Here is an 18469-nt window from a genome sequence, read left to right on the forward strand (position 1 = left end):
GCGACGCGCCATGTACTTTTCGCCCAGAGAGAAACTGGAAGCTTGGTCCATTTGGGAATCGGGCGCTTAGAAACGGAGCGATTCGCTCCATCTCCACGCACCCTGTTTGCAAGCAGACAAAAATTCCAGTCTTTTGTGTGTGGGCGCCTATGGGGCATTGGAAAATGGAATACTCCATTTCCAAGCACCCGTAGGCGTCCAAACACTTTTCATCCGGACAGAGAAATGACAGAGACCGGAAGCTTCGTCTGCTTGCAAATGGGGTGCTTGGAGACGGAGCGAATCGCTCCGTCTCCAAGCACCCCATTTGCAAGCAGATGAAGCTTCTGGTCTCCCTCTGGGCGAAAAGTGTTTGGGTGCCTATGGGGCGCTTAGGGCAGCTCTACACCCTCCCCCAACTGCCTCGCCTCATGGCAGGGGCATGGCACGGTGGGCCATGTGGCCGGCGAGCAGCCGCAGTATTGGGCCAGCAGCCACGTAGGCTCCTGCTGGACAGGGCTGTCTGTGCCACCACCGCAAAGTGAGGCAGGTGTCAGGGAAAAAATAAGACATCCCCCCAAAATAAGGCCTACTGCCTCTTTGAGAGGCCAAAAAAAATAAATAAGACCAGCTCTTATTTTCATGGAAACATGGTGGGTGCCACTTCAGTGAGAAGGTAACAGCATTCTATGCACCTCAGCATACAGTCTTGCCGGCCACATAAGCAAATGTCTTTGTACAATACTTCGGCTAAGAAACGGACATGAGTCAGACACACCTGGACAGGGGAAACTTTTACCTTTTACCTCTAGATCAGTGTTTCTCAACCTTGACAATTTTAAGGCATGTGGACTTCAGTTCCCGGAATTCTGGGAGTTGAAGTCCACGTGCCTTAAAATTGCCAAGGTTGAGAAACACTGCTCTAGATAGTTGGACTTCATCTTGTTGTAACTGCAGGAGAGACAGATTTTTAGAGATGGCAATGGTTCAGCAATAGTTAATCGCTTTATTGTTTAACCGTCTATTTATTTATGTTCTTCGTTTTCCTTGAGGAAGCAGGAAAAAGGAAAAAGGCCTTCAGAAAAGTTCTCCCAGGAGCACCACAGAAAGGGAGGTCCTTGAATCTCCTCCATCTCTGGCCCGGATGGCTTCTCCGTGGATTTTGAAATGTTTGTGTTTCTCAGCTGTCCGGCTTTCCTAACCTTTGTTAGGGAGCACGGGCACTCTCACTTTTTCCAAATAAACACAAAGTGGGTTAAAACTGCTTTATGGAAAGAGCAGCAACGGTGTCTATTCAGACACTTCCCACAGTCGAGTAGGAGGATAGCAATTCACCCTTCCAGTTACCAAAGAAGGGGATTTCTTACTTTAAAAACAAAAAAATAACAGAATGTTGTGCCTCAAACACGTGTATTCCTCCTCCTTTTTAACTCATTCGTTTTTTAAGATTGCTTCCTTTTTTTAGTTTTGGTTTGAGAGCTATTTATAGAACGTGCATTAGCTCCAGGACTGAAAAATCAGATGCTAGGTTTGGATGTAATAACGAAATTGAGATAAAGGACTGGGGGGGGGGGGNGGGGGGGGGGGGAGGAAAGGAAGGCTGGCTGGCTGCAAAGAAGCAAGCATGTTTTTCTTGTGGTGGTTGTGTGCCAATGGAGATGCCCTTGGGTCGAAGTGAGGCCAGGTCCCGCATGGAGTCTCTGGGCTGCCCCTGAGCCTGGTGATTGAATGCCACTTGGGGTTTATAAACGCTCTTGCTGGCTTTGGATGGGCCACGGCTCAGCGTTCACAAGAAGGGCTGTTCTTAGTGACCTACGTTGTGTTTTCTTCCTCCTGGTCCTTTCCTGCAGCGATGTGGAGAAAAGAAAGAGGACTTCCTCAGTCTGCAGCAGTGACTCTCTAAATGCTGGGGGTCTCACCCTGCCCCCCCGTCGGATTTCCTGGCGGCAGAAGATCTTCCTAAGGGTGGCATCACCCATGAAGAAGTCTCCTTCAGCCATGCAGCTGCAAGGTCTGTTCCTACTTGGAGAAAATGATTCCGGCAGTGTGGTTGAATTTCCTTTTCTCTTTTAGCGATGGGTGTCTCTTGGAGATCCACATCTAGGTTCCAACATATTCTTTCATTAATTAGCCTCAAGGATGTGGAGTACCTGTCAGCGTCCAGCTCAAGAATCCGAATAAAAGTCTAGGTTCATTCCGTTTCTGAAAATCTTACCGTTGATTGAATATAGGGCAGTGTAACGTTGAAGCAAAACTAACTCTGAGGTTCCTGGACACCAGTTCCTAGAATTAAACAATAATTTCTCTGGCTAAACCCCCATCTCGTAATCCATATAAACAATTTCACTTGGTTATGGGAACCATCCGCTTCCTCTCCACACCTGCTGCAGTGTCCTTGAAAAGGTTTCAGGCTCTTAACGGCCTTCAGTGGAAGCGTAGATGTTTCGTTTCTCCATCTAACCGATTCTGAAGCAATACCTCCCTTGCCCTTATTCTAATGGCAAGTTGAAATGAAGAGGCACGTAGCTGCCAAAGTTTTATTCTTGACAGTACCTTTGTGTAAGCTGTCAACCTAAGTATATGAGCAACTGAAGTGACCACTTAGTCAATACCAAAGTGATGTAATGAGGGACGGTTTCTTTCTTCCATGAGACCAGGAAGGTGTCCCTGCCAGTTTGTTTGCTGGTGACAGAGTCCTTTTCAGCTTCTCAGAAGCTTTGTAGGCAATGCCCAGGATTCAAGAACAGATAGACATAGGTCTATTGACCAGCAATACACAATTTCTTTTCCTGTGTTTACATATTCCTTGAAAGTGAGAAAGATATGATGAATTGGTTGTACTTAAAATTTCAAAAGCGAAAATTTCAAAATCCATTTGGGAGTTAACAATACCTAACAATAATCTAGATCAGTGTTTCTCAACCTTGGAAACTTTAAGCTTTGTGGACCTCATGCTGGTTGGGGAATTATGGGAGTTGAGGTCCACACCCCTCAAAGTTGCCAAGGTTGAGAAACACTGACCTAGATTAAACAAAATCAACTATGTGCCAGTTAATAAGTATCTCAAAAGAGAGACAAGAAGTTGAAATAGAAGTTCCGCTTTCGAGATCGGGACGTTTTTTTCTTCTTCTCAAAATGCTTTTCTCGCCAAAGCTGCCCATCGTTAATCTCAACTTTTGAGTAGCTTCTAAATGAAGGACTGGACAGAGAGTAGCATCTCTGCAGCTCTGGTGGTTTTCCTAATAAAGTCCAGCATATCATAAAACCTCTTCCAGGCGTGAGGTAAATATTCTTATTTCTGCTTACAATTCCTGCTTGAACGCACCTGGAGTTGATTTGACTTTCGTTTCGCAGGAAACTTGGGAGAACCATCTAAAGTTAGATTCACCTCTGGATTGATCCTCAGAAAAAGGATTAATGCTTCTTCTATATTTCTTGATAAAATATAAAGCCTGAGCGATCTTACGTCTGTCCCTTTTCTGCGATAATAAAGAAAAACATGGCTACTTTCTGTTTTTCTGCTGCCTGTGCTCAGAACCACGGTGACCCCAGAGCTTCTGCCAACAGCTGCTTTGGAGTCTATACTGGAAGGGATCCCTAATTTGGTTCTTTGTCTCCCATGAGTTCATATCTCTGAAGAGCCCTTGCTGGAAGAGACAGGCTTGTGCGCTTTCCTTTTATTTCCAACTACTTCAAAGCCTGATGGATTGATTTATAAATAAAGGATCCTGCTACGGAGCTCTTTAGGCAGAGAGTTATAAAAGCCCTTTTGTATTGTTGATGGGATCTGTTGGTTCAAGAACATCCCTTTACCATCCAGCATGTAAGGAGTGTTGCTTGATGTTAAATGGTGTTGCCTGTGTCTGTACCCATTAGGGCAGGATTGTCAAACTGGCGGCCCGCCAGCCGGAGGCATCACACACAGGCCACGCCCACCCCAGCTCTGCAAAGGCAAAAAAACGTCATGATACGTCACGATACGTCACGTGACGCGATCGAGTTTGACAGCCATGCATTAGGGGTACCAAGTGTGAGAGAATGACTCATTCTTGCTGCATGGCAAGGAAAAGGGGTCAAAACAGCAGAATAAATCTAAAATAGTAGAATCTGAAATCCCAAAATAATAAGTATTCTTCCTTGTTTCTATTTTCTGAACAGGATACAGTTTTATCTGTCTGTCCGTCCATCCGTCCGTCCATCTACCCCACCCACCCACTTACTCACCTATCTATCTATCTATCTATCTATCTATCTATCTATCTATCTATCTATCTATCTATCTATCTATCTATCTATCTATCTATCTATCTCATAAACGGGGCTCATAAAACCCCATCAGTACATTCTTTATTTATAAAGTCATGTAAATCATCAACCTCAGTTTATTCAACCTACTTAGAAGGCGCTTCAGGGCTACAAGGAATAANTCTATCTATCTATCTATCTATCTACCTACCTACCTACCTACCCACCCACCCACCCACCCACCCACCCTATCTATCTATCGCCCACCTCAGCATGATTCTGGGTAGCTTACAATAAAATGATAAATATTAAAATTAGTCAGATGAGGTACAAAACTAGAAAACCCGGCTCAAGGGTCAAGGGTTTTGCTGGTTTGTCTTTCAAGCACATCAGTTTCTGGCTTGGGGTATAGCAGAGGTAGGGAACGATGGCCCTTTTATGACTTGTGGACTTCCACTCCCAGAATTCCTAAGCCAACATGGCTGGCTCAGGAATTCTGGGAGTTGAAGTCCACAAGTCATAAAAGGGCCATCGTTCCCCACTCCTGGCGTATAAGGTTGAGCCTGAAGTTGCACTGCATTAGGGACTTTGCAGCCCAAACCAAATTCCAAAAGCTGTTTGTTCAGGTCTCTGCAGAGTTCACAACCAACGATTCATAGGTTGAGGGGGTGAAATGGGGGAAATGTAACACAGAAATAATGGGGTGGATTAGGGCAATATCAAAAATACACAATTGGGGTTGGGCTGTGTTTCTTAAAATCAGACCTCAAGTACAGATACTGGATAGCATTGGTTGAATTCACGGTTAACCAAATGGTTCTTTCCAGATGGCTGTGATGAAAAAGAACTGCTGCCGTTATCCCCGCTTCCACCGTCTTTTGACGAAGTTCCCCTGGTTTCCATCTTGCAAAATGAGGATGTCCAAGATCAGACCGGAGAGAAGAAGAACTCAGTGGAGCTGCAGAGCCTGTGGAGAAAAGCGATCCACCAGCAGATCCTTCTCCTCCGGATGGAGAAGGAAAACCAGAAACTGGAAGGTTGGTGCAGGCTGTGGACTACCAGGGACAGGAGGTCTGGAGAGGGATGAGGGGCATCCACTTTCCTTTTAAATGGCACACTAGAGAAAACCTTTTTGGAAACCTTCATACAGAAATCTTTAAATCAAATTACTTTATCCAGGAATAGGTTTTCTTGGAACTAGAGCAGAAATGTCCCTTCTTAGCCAACAATGCCCTCCCTTAGCAAACCAGCTGTAAACGAGATTATTTGGACCACTTCTCATGCATTACATGCAGTAGTAATTCAGTCTGCAGTTGCTTAATGTAGGCTGCAGGGCATGGAAGGCAACTGAGGAACATTCTAAAAGCAACATCTCTCCTGGAGTCATACCACATGCTAATGGTCCTTCCTTCCTTCCTTCCTTCCTTCCTTCCTTCCTTCCTTCCTTCCTTCCTTCCTTCCTTCCTTCCTTCCTTCCTTCCCCATTTGCTTGCTTTTTCCTCCCGCAATGATTTCTGAATATGGATTGGGGGATCAGATGTTTAGTTTAGTGGTGGACATGTCACTTGGCCTTAAGAGGCCCTTGTGGCTGCTTTTGCTGGTCTTTACCATCAGTGCCAAGCAGTAGAAGGCATCAGAGGCAGCTTTAGATGTTCTTCGTTCCTTCAGGGAGAGACAGCCCAGATCCAGCAGCCATGTGATTTGAGGACAAGCCTTAATTTTCTCTGTCCAAAGAATTTGAGCGATGACGGACAGTAAATCTGCCCAGGTTTCTTACTCTCCTTTGCTTATATTGAAGTGAGGAGATATCAAGAATCTATATTGGCCTACAGAGGTTGACCTTCCTATGGACATGGTCTCCAGAAACTCTCCATGCCCACCCTGGCTCCATTCCCACCCCAGCAGGGAAACACTGATTTAGAGCTGGTCCATCTGTTTATTATAATTTAGACTTGACCATCAAGAGGAAGGAGGAAACTGATGGTCACCATGGCTGAATAGTTTCATACCTGAAGATGAAGAAGGAGAGATGGAAACAGAATGGCTGCAGGGCTCTGAACTCTCTCCAGACCTTCCAGGGACCAGACGGGAGTATGACCTTTTCCCAGACTCTGATGTCCCCAGAAGGCAAGGTCCAAATTGGTTACTCTGGAACAAGCCCTGGAGAAGTTGCGCTTCGGCTTGACCATGGGATAATGTCAAGTCTTCACTTTGGGACTTGCACAGGGGTAGGCAACCTTGGCTCTTTTATGACTCGTGGATGCTGACTCAGGAATTCTGGGAGTTGAAGTCCACGAGTCATAAAAGAGCCAAGGTTGCCTACCTGCACTAGCCTAAGTGTAGTTCCTGCCTCCCCTGCCCGCTGGCCCAATTGATCGTAACATCCCCGTCTCCCCCTCGGTTGCAGAGGCTGGCGTTTCCTTTTATTTCTCCTTTAATATCTCGCTTGAACGCCTGGGTGATGCATAAGATCATTTGGGCGATCTACCATTTAACTGATGTCGAGGGAGGTCCGTGGGAAATAAAGCAGAGAATATATTCGGAGAATGAAGAGTGTTCTAATCGGTGGGCATTATGAACTAAAAAGCCATGAAGCCATTTATTTTCTTCCCCCCCGTGATGAATGTGAAAGGGGGAAAATGAGAAAATAACCAAGAGGGAATTCTGCCTGAGTTGAGATTTTGGCTTCTGGGTATTTTGGCTTCTTGTTGATGGCCGGCAGGGCTGTTTCCTTGCCAACCACTGTGCAGGAGAAACCCAAGGGCTGCAGGAGGGGGGGGGAAACAACAAAGTTTCAACAGCTGGAAATTGTTTTTCTTCCGATTCCCTCCCCCCCCCCAATCTCTGCTTTTCTTCTGTAACCTTATCCATCTTAATGAAATCGATTAACCAACTTTAACACTTCCTGTTCTTCCTAACGCTGTCGAGGAGTTTGAAGGAAGCTTTGTTTTACAGAAGGTAAGTTTTGCGCCTTCACCGCTTCCCCATCTCTGCCTGTGCGGGGGGTCCCTGACCATTCTCCCCAGCCGTCTCACCACGGCCAGATTGCCACAGCCGATTCGCCACCGGACAGCTCGTCGCGGGACAGGAGTTACACTAATATCAAAGATTGGGTGGCGTGGAATCGTGGTGAATTGGCCGCAGAGAGTTGGGGGCAGTGAGAGTTGTCCCATTGTGGCCTGTGCGTGGGTTTGCACCCAGACACACGCGACACCTGCACATTTAGGTGTTTGGGGGTTGATGGTTTATTTTTAAAGATCTCTATCGGACTTGTGTCAACATCTGAAGCATCGGTGCAGAAAGCCAACCAAGAGCTCTAATGGGTCTCCTCAAAAGCTTACTGATTTGGGCCCCAAAGCTGCCTGGTCTCTCTGACCATAGTTAGGAACAGGGTCCGCATGAGATGCTTTCCTGAGGGACTTGCCATGGTTCCCAGTTGCTTCTTGGGCACCACTTAATGAATTAGGCCAGTGGTGGCGAACCTATGGCACGGGGGCCAGAGGCGGCACTCGGAACCCTCTCTGTGGGCACACATGCCATTGCCCCAGCCTCGCCTCCCCCCGTGACCCCCTCCTCTCCAGCAGCCCCCATGAAGGAGAGTCGCCCCTGTGGCCCACGCGGAGCAGCACAGCCAAGGACATGGCAGCCAGGCAGCATAGACAAGACTCTGCCCTCACACCCCATCATGCACAGTTGATGCTGCAGGGCGCGGGCAGAGGGCGTGACCGCCATAGTGCTGCTGGGCTACCTGGGCGATCTGCGGCGGGCCCTGGAGATGGTGAGTGGCCCTGCAGGCAGGTGGGGCGGAGCGGGGGTGGGGCGGGGGGCGGGGCCAGTTTTTGGGCACTCGGTCTCTAAAAGGTTCGCCATCACTGAATTAGGTTAATCTGGTTTAGATCCTGAGAGTGCTTAAGGAAGCCCTTCTCCCATTCTGGGCTTGCCAATCTGTCCCAAGGAATGGGAGAGACCTCCTTAAAGATCCATCCTTCTGCTGTTCCTTCTGCAGCCTTCTCCTGCCTTGACCCCAGGCAAAGGAACACTGTATCAAGTTTTTGCTAGTGCGACAATTATTGCTTCTCAGCTTGCCTACAACCTTGGGGGTGTTGGGGGGGGGAGAAGGGGAGAGGTTTGGAATGCAGACTACAAAGATTAAGAAGACTCAAGGACATTACACCAGGTGTCTGGCTAGACCTAGAAGTACTTTCTCATCACAATATTTTTCTACTTGATTGGACAACAGTGACCTGACCCAGTGGGAGGAGGAAGAATTCAATGCTTTTTCTCTATGGACTTGGGGGGGGGGTGTCTTGCCAGAGCTGGTTTTGTTTTCATTAGTGCCGGGAGTAATGTACTCAATAAAGTTTCACATTAAGAGATCGGAATGCCTCGAAGGCATTTGCTCGGTTGGGTTCGTCAGTCCGAATCTTGACATTAAACCAGCTCTGTCGAGACACACTGTCCTTCAGGAGTTGCATTTAACACAAGAAATCTGCACGCCATGTTTAGCCAATCCAAGAAGAAAGACGCTGGTCCAGAAGATGCCTTTGAAAAGGAAATTTAGGTTCCCAACCTTTTGTTGACCAAAGCTTAAAACATTTCCTGACATTGTAATTGACCCAGGCTTTCGAATTCCTTTGGTTGGGCAGGATATCCACCATTTCCTACTCATTAGCATTCTTAGAGGCGTGTTAAATTGAGGCATTCGGTATTCAGAAGATATTTTAAAGGAACTGGAATGTTTGTTTCCTACAAATCAGATAACTTTTTCCCCAGTATTGAGTGCCACCTGGCAGTTGTTGATGGCAGGCTGGGACTTTGTGCAGCAGCAGCACCACCACCACCATCTGACCCATCTCACCTGTCCCAGGTGCTCACCTTAAGTTCTGCTACTGGACCTTCTCAGTTAGATGTAGGCATAAAAAATGAACTTGACCAGAAGGATGAAGCACAATCCATTTCTTCTCCCAGCCAGCCCTCCCCAAAGACCCACTCTGCCATTTTTGGCTTGTGTAGTAACTCCGCTCAACTTCCAAGTTGCTGGTTGCACATCAGTTAAATTTTTGGCACACAAATACGAAGCACACGGCCACGAAGGTCCATTGAAGAACTAAACCTGAGAGAAAGGGGAGTGCAAAAGTTGTGGGTAGAAATGCAAAAGAGCGCAATAAAGACTCACCCCTCCCCTGAATGAAGATTCAGTTCTGGATAAACTAATCCGGTCTGCCTGCTTCAGAAAGGATTGTTGCATTGTTAAATGCGTGCATAACCCTGGTTGAGGGAAGTTCAAAGATCGTTCTCTGTTGTGCAGTTGCTGAATGGCTGCTGTTATATCTTAGACCAGGGGTATTCAAACTTGGCCTTTTTATGACTTGTGGACTTCAACTCCCAGAATTCCTCAGCCAGACAAGCTGGCTGAGGAATTCTGGGAGTTGAAGTCCACAAGTCATAAAAGGGCCAAGTTTGAAGACCCCTGTCTTAGACTTTATAAATTTGGTTCCGTGATTAACTATCAGTGTAAAGCCTGAAATAAATACAATATAGTGAAATCAGGCATGTGAGGAGCTGCATGCTTCCTTTTTAAATTGTCGACAATATTCAGTTCACACTGACTGACTTAATTGCAAGTGACGGTTGCGACTGACATTCTGAATTGTGGAGGAAGCAGCCTTTTTGTTCTGAAAATGTTGTATGTTGTATGTGTCCCTTCTTTGTGACTAGCTAGGACACTGAGATAGGAACATCTCTCACGTGGGTGGCACAATTTGTATACCCGTGGACAGAGATTAAACCAGGGGTCTTCAAAGTTGGCAACTTTAAGACTTGTGGACTTCAGCTCCCAGAATTCCTCAGCCAGCCCTGGCTGGCTGAGGAATTCTGGGAATTGAAGTCCACAAGTCTTAAAGTTGCCAACTTTGAAGACCCCTGGATTAAACCAAAGCCCACATTTGGTGGCAAACCTAGTAAGCTCTGAATGTTAGGCTGATTTTTGAGTGGAAGGAATATCTGATCCAGCCTAGGAAGGCCATCTTCTGCTATTTAATATTAATTGGGGAAATGTTAGTTGAAGAACTGGATTGTGGGAAGTCTTTTAAGGTGTACTGCCTAGTACAAAAAGCAGAATTCTATACTTACCTTTTGACTGATTCATTGAACGGGATCCTTGTTGTGGTTGGTGTCTCTGGGACATCCGAACATCCGAACATGTATATGCACATCTAAACATGGTGCTTATCTGAAGATGCCTCACGGGTCTTCTCTCTTGCAGCGAGCAGAGATGAGCTGCAATCCAGGAAAGTTAAACTGGACTATGAGGAAGTTGGAACCTGTCAGAAGGATGTTATTAATATCTGGGACAAGAAACTGTTGAACTGCAGAGCCAAGATCAGATGTGATGTGGAAGACATTCATACCACCCTGAAAGATGGTAAGTTCTGAATCCAAAGGGCTTTGTTGTTGTTGTTAGTTGCAAAGTTGTGTCCGACCCATCGCGACCCCATGGACAACGTTCCTCCAGGCCTTCCTGTCCTCTACCATCTTCTGGAATCCATTGAAGCTCATGTCTACTGCTTCAGTGACTCCCTCCAGCCACCTCATTCTCTGTCGTTCCCTTCTTCTATTGCCCTCAATCTTTCCCTGCATTAGGCTCTTCTCCAGTGAGTCCTTCCTTCTCATTAGGTGGCCAAAGTATTTGAGTTTCAACTTCAGGATCTGGCCTTCTAAAGAGCAGTCAGAGTTGATCTCCTCTAGGACTGACCGACTTAGGGTCTGGGAAAAAAAAAACATGGGTCGCAACCAAGGCTTGGCATCTTCAGGGGAAATGACACATACGCAGGGGAGGGACATAACACAGAAATGTTGCTGTGTCTCAACATCTCAATGGGGTTCCTTTGCATCTACTGCTTGGTGTTCTTAGTTGATTAGTGATTGATTACAGCATTGAGTTTTGATTTAGCTATTGAGGGAAGAAAAAGGGAAAGATGTCCTTGAGTGGAAGTCAATTCTTGGTGCTTCAGGAGCACACCCAGGTTGGGTTTGTGTATTTGTGGGTGTGTGTTTGCCACCTTGTCCTTTCTTCTGATATACTTTTCTTGCATTTCTCCAGTGGGACAACTTTATAACCCGGCAGATTCCCTCTGCCTTCTACCCACCATCCTAATAAAAGTTCAGCCCTGCTTATCTTTCAAGGCCAATCAAAGGCAAAGCTTATTTTCCTAGGTTCAGAAATAGCCTCACCACTGCCAGATATTTTCAGCTGTTGCACACACTCAAGGCTGTCCCTGTGTATACATGTGTGATTGCAGGAAAAAAAAGAAAGAAAGAAAGAATGCATCTCTCGCTACCTCTCCGTTCTTCACTCTTTTGTTCAGGTGTCCCCAAAAGCCGCCGGGGAGAAATTTGGCAGTTTCTGGCCGTGCAGCACCGCGTCAGACACCGGCTGCCGAATAAGCAACAGCCTCCAGACATCTCCTACCAAGACCTCCTGAAGCAGCTGACAGCGCAGCAACATGCCATCCTAGTGGACCTGGGTGAGGGCGCAACTCATCTTGTGGATGCTGTGGGCTGTGTGTGTGTGTGTGTGTTGCAGAGCATCTGCATAATTGTGAAGTGGTTGGTGGTACTGATCATCATGCAAAGAACTTCAGGCTAATGTTTGTTTTCAGTTGGAATCGCTTTTATGGTCCTTCCCTGGAGCTCTCTCTTCAAGGGAGATTTCCCCGGGCCCCGATTTGACTTCTCACCACCCCCTCTTGTTTTGTCCCAGGAAGGACTTTCCCCACCCATCCCTACTTTTCGGCTCAACTGGGCGCAGGGCAGCTCTCGCTCTTCAACCTGCTGAAAGCCTACTCCTTGCTGGACAAGGAGGTGGGCTATTGCCAGGGCATCAGCTTCGTGGCCGGCGTGCTGCTGCTCCATATGAGTGAAGAGCAAGCTTTCGAAATGCTGAAATTCCTCATGTATGATCTCGGGTTCCGGAAACAATACAGACCCGACATGATGTCGCTGCAGGTAAGGCAAAAAAGGAAAACAAGAGAGAAAAATAATTTCCACTGCAGAAGGAGGACTGCTGTCAGTCATCCCACCTTGGTCAATTACCTAAAGTATTCTTACTGCTGTCAGCATATATAATATCAGAGTTCCAATTTTTCCCCTAAGTTCTTTATCCATTAAGCCTAACAGAAAAATCTCCAGTTTTATCTTTATATTCACTTTGAGTGAACAGACGACTGTTTCCTTCAGCTTCTTGGTTTCACTTGACTAGAGGTGAGGCCCAAGACCTTCATTCTGAGTGGCTCAAACCAGGCATGAGTGATGGCCAGAGACATGGTTAAACGATTGTGAAGGAACAAGGTTGCCATGGAGCTCTTAGGCAGGTGTGGACCTCCTAACCTCCTCTTTTTCCATATCTTCATGTAGATCCAGATGTACCAGCTGTCAAGGCTTCTTCATGACTATCACAGGGACCTTTACCACCATCTTGAAGAAAACGAAATCAGCCCAAGCCTGTATGCCGCACCCTGGTTTCTCACTTTATTTGCCTCACAATTTCCTCTGGGATTTGTAGCCAGAATCTTTGGTAAGGATCTGTTTTGCCTCACAATCCTAAGGGCACATTCATTGTGAATGTCAACAGGAATAACTAGAACAGGATTTGTGCTTCTTCTTTTTTTTTTAAACAAACTTCTTTTGGGGTTGCAATTTGTCTGCTCAATAGAATTGGCAGAGGTCATAAATTAACGGTTCTCTGTGGGTTGTTTTTTTTTAAATACTCTGCGATGTTGTATTAAGATGCATTTTGTTCCTGGGATGAATGGGAGTTGCCCTCTCTTGCCTAGATAGAAATTCTAATTTCTAATTTCTGTTGACCAGCGAAACTGCGTGTCCCATTGGAGACCCCTTTTTCCATGCCTTCATATTTGGTGTTTGGGTTTTGGTTTTTCCTTTCTTTTGCTTTGCTTATGATTAACTCTGTTCACAGGAATGTGCAGCCAAAATGGTTCTGTCAACGCTGTGACAAACCGCACTGAAGCCATTTTCATTTTGCCTTCATTGCTGCATATTTAATTTAGAAGAAGAAGACGGGGGTGTAGTTTTCAGTTAGCCAAAACTGATTCAAATGCATGGGAACCAAGGTCATTGCTGATAACATTTTGGCCGGGCTGGGAGGAGTGCCCAGTTTTCTAACAATTGGTGAATGTGATTTATGACAACAAATTGGGGTGGGAATTGCAACTTTGTAACCAAGGGGGAGGGAAATTTAGTCTTGGGTTCACCTTTGTTCGCCGTTATTTTGTAGCCAAATAAAAATGTTCTTTGAGGAAGAAATCCTTGCCTTGAAGTTCTTTTAATTGGTCTCATCTATCGGAACCATGACAGGTTCCTTGCAAATAGCTGGACTTGCTTCTTTGTGTTCATAGTTTGTTGGGTTGCCTCTTTTCGCAACTGGAACTTCTAAAAATACAAAAAGGCACTCAAAATAAAATAAATGTTTTTTATGGGGCAGTCTGAAATTGGATTATTAACCCATCCACAAGTTTCTTTGTATTTTAGTAGAGTTTCTTCCTATAAATGTAAGAGACTGTAGAATGACAAAAGGTCAGTTTCAACCTTTGGGTTGTGTGTAGGTTGTTGTTAACCTAATTGTATGAATGATATGCTTTTATGGAGTAGTGTACAGACAGTCCTCAACTTACAACAGTTCATTTAGTGACCATTCAAAGTTGGGGCAGCACGGAAAAAACTGACTTAGGACTGTTTTTCACAGTTATGACCATTGCAGCATCCGCGAGATCACGTGATCAAAATTCAGACACTTGGCAACTGGCTCGTGTTTATGACGGTTGCAATGTCCGTAGGTTGTGTGATCGCCATTTACAACCTCCTGACAAGCAAAACTGACAAAAAAATCCAGCTTCAATGGGGAAGCTGGATTCAGTTAATTAACAACCATGTCACTAACTTAAGAAATGCAGTGATTCACTTAGTAACTGGGGCAGGAAAAGCTGTAAAATGGGGCAAAGTTCTCTTAACCAAGTGTCTCGCTTGGCCACGTAAACGTTGGTCTCCGCTGTAGTCCAAAATTGACGACTACCTACTAACCTATCATTTTTGCTCTTTCTCGCCCCAGATATTATTTTTCTCCAAGGTACAGAAGTCATATTTAAAGTAGCGCTATGCCTGCTCAGCACCCGGGAAGAACACATCATGTCGTGTGAGACATTTGAAAGCATCGTGGAGTTTCTTAAAAACACTCTGCCAGACATGACAGAGCCCCAGATGGAGAAGATAATGGCCCAGGTAATGTAGATGTCAATGCCGTGACAAACTGAATATGAAGCCATTTTTCATTTTGCCTTCGTTGCCCCCTTTTAGTTTAGAGATTTTAGATGAAGGAGTGGGAGGAGGGATGCGAAGTTTCTCAGTTAGCCAAAAGGATGCATCGGTGTGAGAACCAAGGTCAGTGCTGATAAGAGTTTTAGCCGGCTGTAAAGCTGGGAGGAGAGTCCATGTTTTGTGATAATTGATGAATGTGATTTATGACAGCATATTGGGTAGGGAAAAGCAACTGTAACTTTGTAACCAGGGGGAGGGCATTTTTAGTCTTGGGTTCACCTTTGTACATGCCGATATTTTGTTTCCTAAATAAAATGTTCTTTAAGGAAGAAATCCTTGCCTTGAAATTCTTTTAAAGCAGTGTTTCTCAACCTTGACAATTTTAAGGCATGTGGACTTCAGCTCCCAGAATTCCACAGCCAGCATTGCTGGCTGTGGAATTCTGGGAGTTGAAGTCCACATGCCTTAAAATTGTCAAGGTTGAGAAACACTGCTTTAAAGGGTTTCATATCGGAACCATGACAGTAGATGTATTCCCGCCATCCTCTCTTTCTCCTTTCCTAAGAGCAAAAAGCCTGTTAAAAACATCCCTTGACTGATATGCCAAGTCTTTGGGGTATCCTACGACTCACTGTTCTGTTTTTTTTTTTTTTTTAAATAACCTTTTAATTAAGTTTTTAACAGATGTCAATTATTTCTTACTTTTCTTTTTCCCTTTTAATTAAGTCTGTAGTGTTTTTGCTATGTCTGTTAAGGATGAAGTCTTTGAGCTCAGTTTGAAAATCTCACAGAATGTCCTGTCTTGATATGTTGCTGCAATAACTTGATCCACCAAGTTTGGGAATTTCAATGTATCTTCGTGGCGTTTTAGGAATTAAGTAGTTTCTCTTTGAAATATGGAGCTCTTTTTTTTAAAAAAAGAAATTGCTAAGTAGAGCTTGACTCAGAGCAAGATGGCTCCCTTTTTATCATTTATCCAGTCAAGTCCTTCGGGTGGTGTGGCCATCAAAGCAAATATGCCCAAGAGTCAATGGTTTGCACTTTTAAGTTATTCTCTCCATCTTGAATGAATCTGGGGCTGGTCCATACAGATCGAAAGTTTTAATTTAGTCATTCCCAAAACGGGTGTGAGAGAAGCTTCCACTGCCCCACATTGGTAGTCTTCTTTCACACTCTGAGGTCCAAAGAGTTCAGTTATTTGTCTTCTCTCAATTAGCCAGTGGATTATAAGGAATCTTTTTCCCCTCCCCTCTTTTGCTACCCATGCTAGGTGTTTGAGATGGACATTTCCAAGCAGCTTCACGCCTATGAAGTGGAGTACCATGTTCTGCAGGATGAATTGCAAGACAACCTGAGCCCTTGTGAGGAGATTGAAGCTTCAGAGAAACTTGAAAGGGCCAACAGTCAGCTGAAGAGACAGAATATGGATCTCTTGGAGAAACTGCAGGTAAAAATCAACCATAGATCCAGGCTCAATCTGAATTTGGGAGCAGTTGACAATATAAAATTAGGCAAAGAAGAAGCCCTAAAAGAAAAAACCCAATGGTACTTTCCTTCCTCAGACACACACATTTCTCTGCAGGTAATCCTTGACATAACCATTTGTTTCGTGACTTTTCAACGTTACAACGGCACTGAAAAAAGCAATGTATGATCATTTTTCATATTTATGGCCATTGCAGCATCCCCATGGTCACAGGATCAAAATTTGGACATTTTGCAATTGATATGTATGTAGGATGGTTGAAGTATCCCGGGGTCATGTGATCCCCTTTTGTGACAAGCAAAGTCAACAGGGAAGCTAGATTCATTTAACAATTACAGTAGTGGCCAAAATTGTGGAAACCTTTTGGGAAAGTGTATTTTTGAGGTTTGATGGCTAATAACACCACTTTTTGGGGGGAGTAGTACCATAAAATTATATATCAATGGAAAGATAATTTAATCAAGAGTGTAATGTAACAAAGTTTGTTCAATTATCTGTGCTGTATTCTATGAAAAGTTATAGCCAAATAACCAGAAAAAGGAAGCACAACTTGCTTAGGTTGATATCAGGTAGCTTTCCTTCATCTGATTGTAGCCAATGAGCATGAGTGTTTAGAGAGCCAATTGGGTGTTATCTTATTTTGGCAATGAGCCAATCAGATCACAGTAGGATTCAATGATTGATGTCATGTATTGAAGCTGAGAGGAGGACATTTATCAGTGTGTTATGTGATCGCTATCAAGTTGGTTGGGGGTTTTTTGTGTTCCTTCATTTAGTGAACTGGTAAAACGTAATAAAATTAAAGTAATGGTGCAAAGAGTTGACTGGTCGCCCAGAAAGCGATGTAAAATAGTATTATTAAGTGAACAAGGCTACAGTTATAAAGAAATTAGAAGAAAAAATGGTGGAAACTTAACCAACGGTGGCATTTCTACTGTACACTTTTCCCAAAAGGTTTCCACAATTTTGACCACTACTGTATATTACTAACACTTACAAGTGTTAATTGATTCACTTAACTGTGGCAAGAGAGGTCATAAAATGGGGCAAAATCCACTTCACAACTGTCTCGTTTAGCATTGGAAATTTTAGAGTCGGTTGTGGTTGTAAGTCAACCTACATCTTGTCCTTTGTTTACTTCCATAGATGTTCTTAGACTTTAATGTTTAAGTCTAGAGGAGGGGGGAAAAATCAGTGACTTCAAAAAGCATCTTCTTCCCTAGTTCCTCTCTATTTTAACTTCACATCTGAGAAAGACACGGCTCTTTTTAAATGTCGGCTTGTTCCTCAAACAAAGGAGAACCTGAACACCATCCAGAAAATGGTGGTCATGAAAGAGGCCAGCTATCGTGGCCTTTGGGCAGTAAGCAGAATCTACAGATCCAAGCGGTAGGGCTGTTGCCGGAAGTCCCACCCACAACTGTGTGAGTGGGAAGGCCTGGTGGGTGGGTGAATTAATGTATGATCTTCCACGGGGTACATATTCTGGGCAGCCCACACAGATTAGGAACTTCTGGTGTAAAGGGCAGCTGATTGGAGCAAATCAGATGTTAAGTTCTTGTGATTCTTGTTCTAAACCTGAAATAGGAGCATCCATTTATCTGATATGGATGTGATGTGTCAATTTCACCAAGCTAATGTTTTATTTCTCACGAATTTGAAGATCAGGATAAGAGGTTTATGCAACCTGTGCTTAATCTTTTGGGCAATTTAGGTTATTTAAAACTGCTCATTTTTTTTTTAATTCATAAAGTGGTTTAGTTCAATTATCTTTTTTTTGTAAAAAAAAATCACAACAAAGCAACCCTCCATTTATATTAATAAGTCATTAGGTACTCTGAATTCCCCGTCCTTATCAAGCTAAAGTGAAACCACTCATGTACAAAAGGGCAAAGTTAAAAGAGTTCTGACATTGTCAGAAGTATAAAAATATCTTTAGATGGATTTTAAAAAGAAATGATGGAGAGAGGGAACCACTGAGTAGCCAACATGTTCTTGGGCTAGATTGCTGACAGTAGGAAGTGGGATAAAGAAAATATGATGTATTTATTTGAAATAAATAAATTTAAAGGACAGTTTTCTGAAATGAAGGGCTGCCCTTTATAATAAAGATCTATGGAGGCACGGTGATGCGGTGGTTCTCCTCCTTCCTCACTGACCGCACGCAGTCTGTATTGGCAGGGGGGCAGAGGTCGACCCCAAGGCCCCTAACTTGTGGGGTGCCACAGGGGTCGGTCCTCTCCCCCTTACTGTTCAATATTTATGTGAAGCCGCTGGGGGAGATCATCCGTGGCTTTGGGGTGGATTTCCATCAGTACGCTGATGATACTCAGCTGTACATTTCCACCCCAGGCCACCCCAATGATGCCCTTGACGTGATGGCCCGGTGTCTGGAGGCCGTACGGGTCTGGATGGGGAGAAACAGAC

At 44.6% G+C, this 18469-nt stretch overlaps 1 protein-coding gene across 1 annotated transcript in view; it reads left to right on the forward strand.

Moving 5' to 3' along the window:
- The window catches only part of TBC1D4 (TBC1 domain family member 4), a 91077-nt gene that overhangs the window by 70946 nt on the left and 1662 nt on the right, over positions 1 to 18469 (forward strand). The window contains exons 12-19 of the mRNA XM_015832330.1: positions 1830 to 1990; positions 5052 to 5261; positions 10490 to 10648; positions 11592 to 11750; positions 11987 to 12231; positions 12640 to 12799; positions 14351 to 14520; positions 15827 to 16003. Of these exons, the coding sequence (XP_015687816.1) occupies positions 1830 to 1990; positions 5052 to 5261; positions 10490 to 10648; positions 11592 to 11750; positions 11987 to 12231; positions 12640 to 12799; positions 14351 to 14520; positions 15827 to 16003 (1441 nt within the window). The remainder of the gene's footprint in view (positions 1 to 1829; positions 1991 to 5051; positions 5262 to 10489; positions 10649 to 11591; positions 11751 to 11986; positions 12232 to 12639; positions 12800 to 14350; positions 14521 to 15826; positions 16004 to 18469) is intronic.

Source organism: Protobothrops mucrosquamatus, unplaced genomic scaffold (genome assembly GCF_001527695.2).
Source record: "Protobothrops mucrosquamatus isolate PMUCROS unplaced genomic scaffold, P.Mucros_1.0 scaffold2, whole genome shotgun sequence".
Lineage (NCBI taxonomy): Eukaryota > Metazoa > Chordata > Lepidosauria > Squamata > Viperidae > Protobothrops > Protobothrops mucrosquamatus.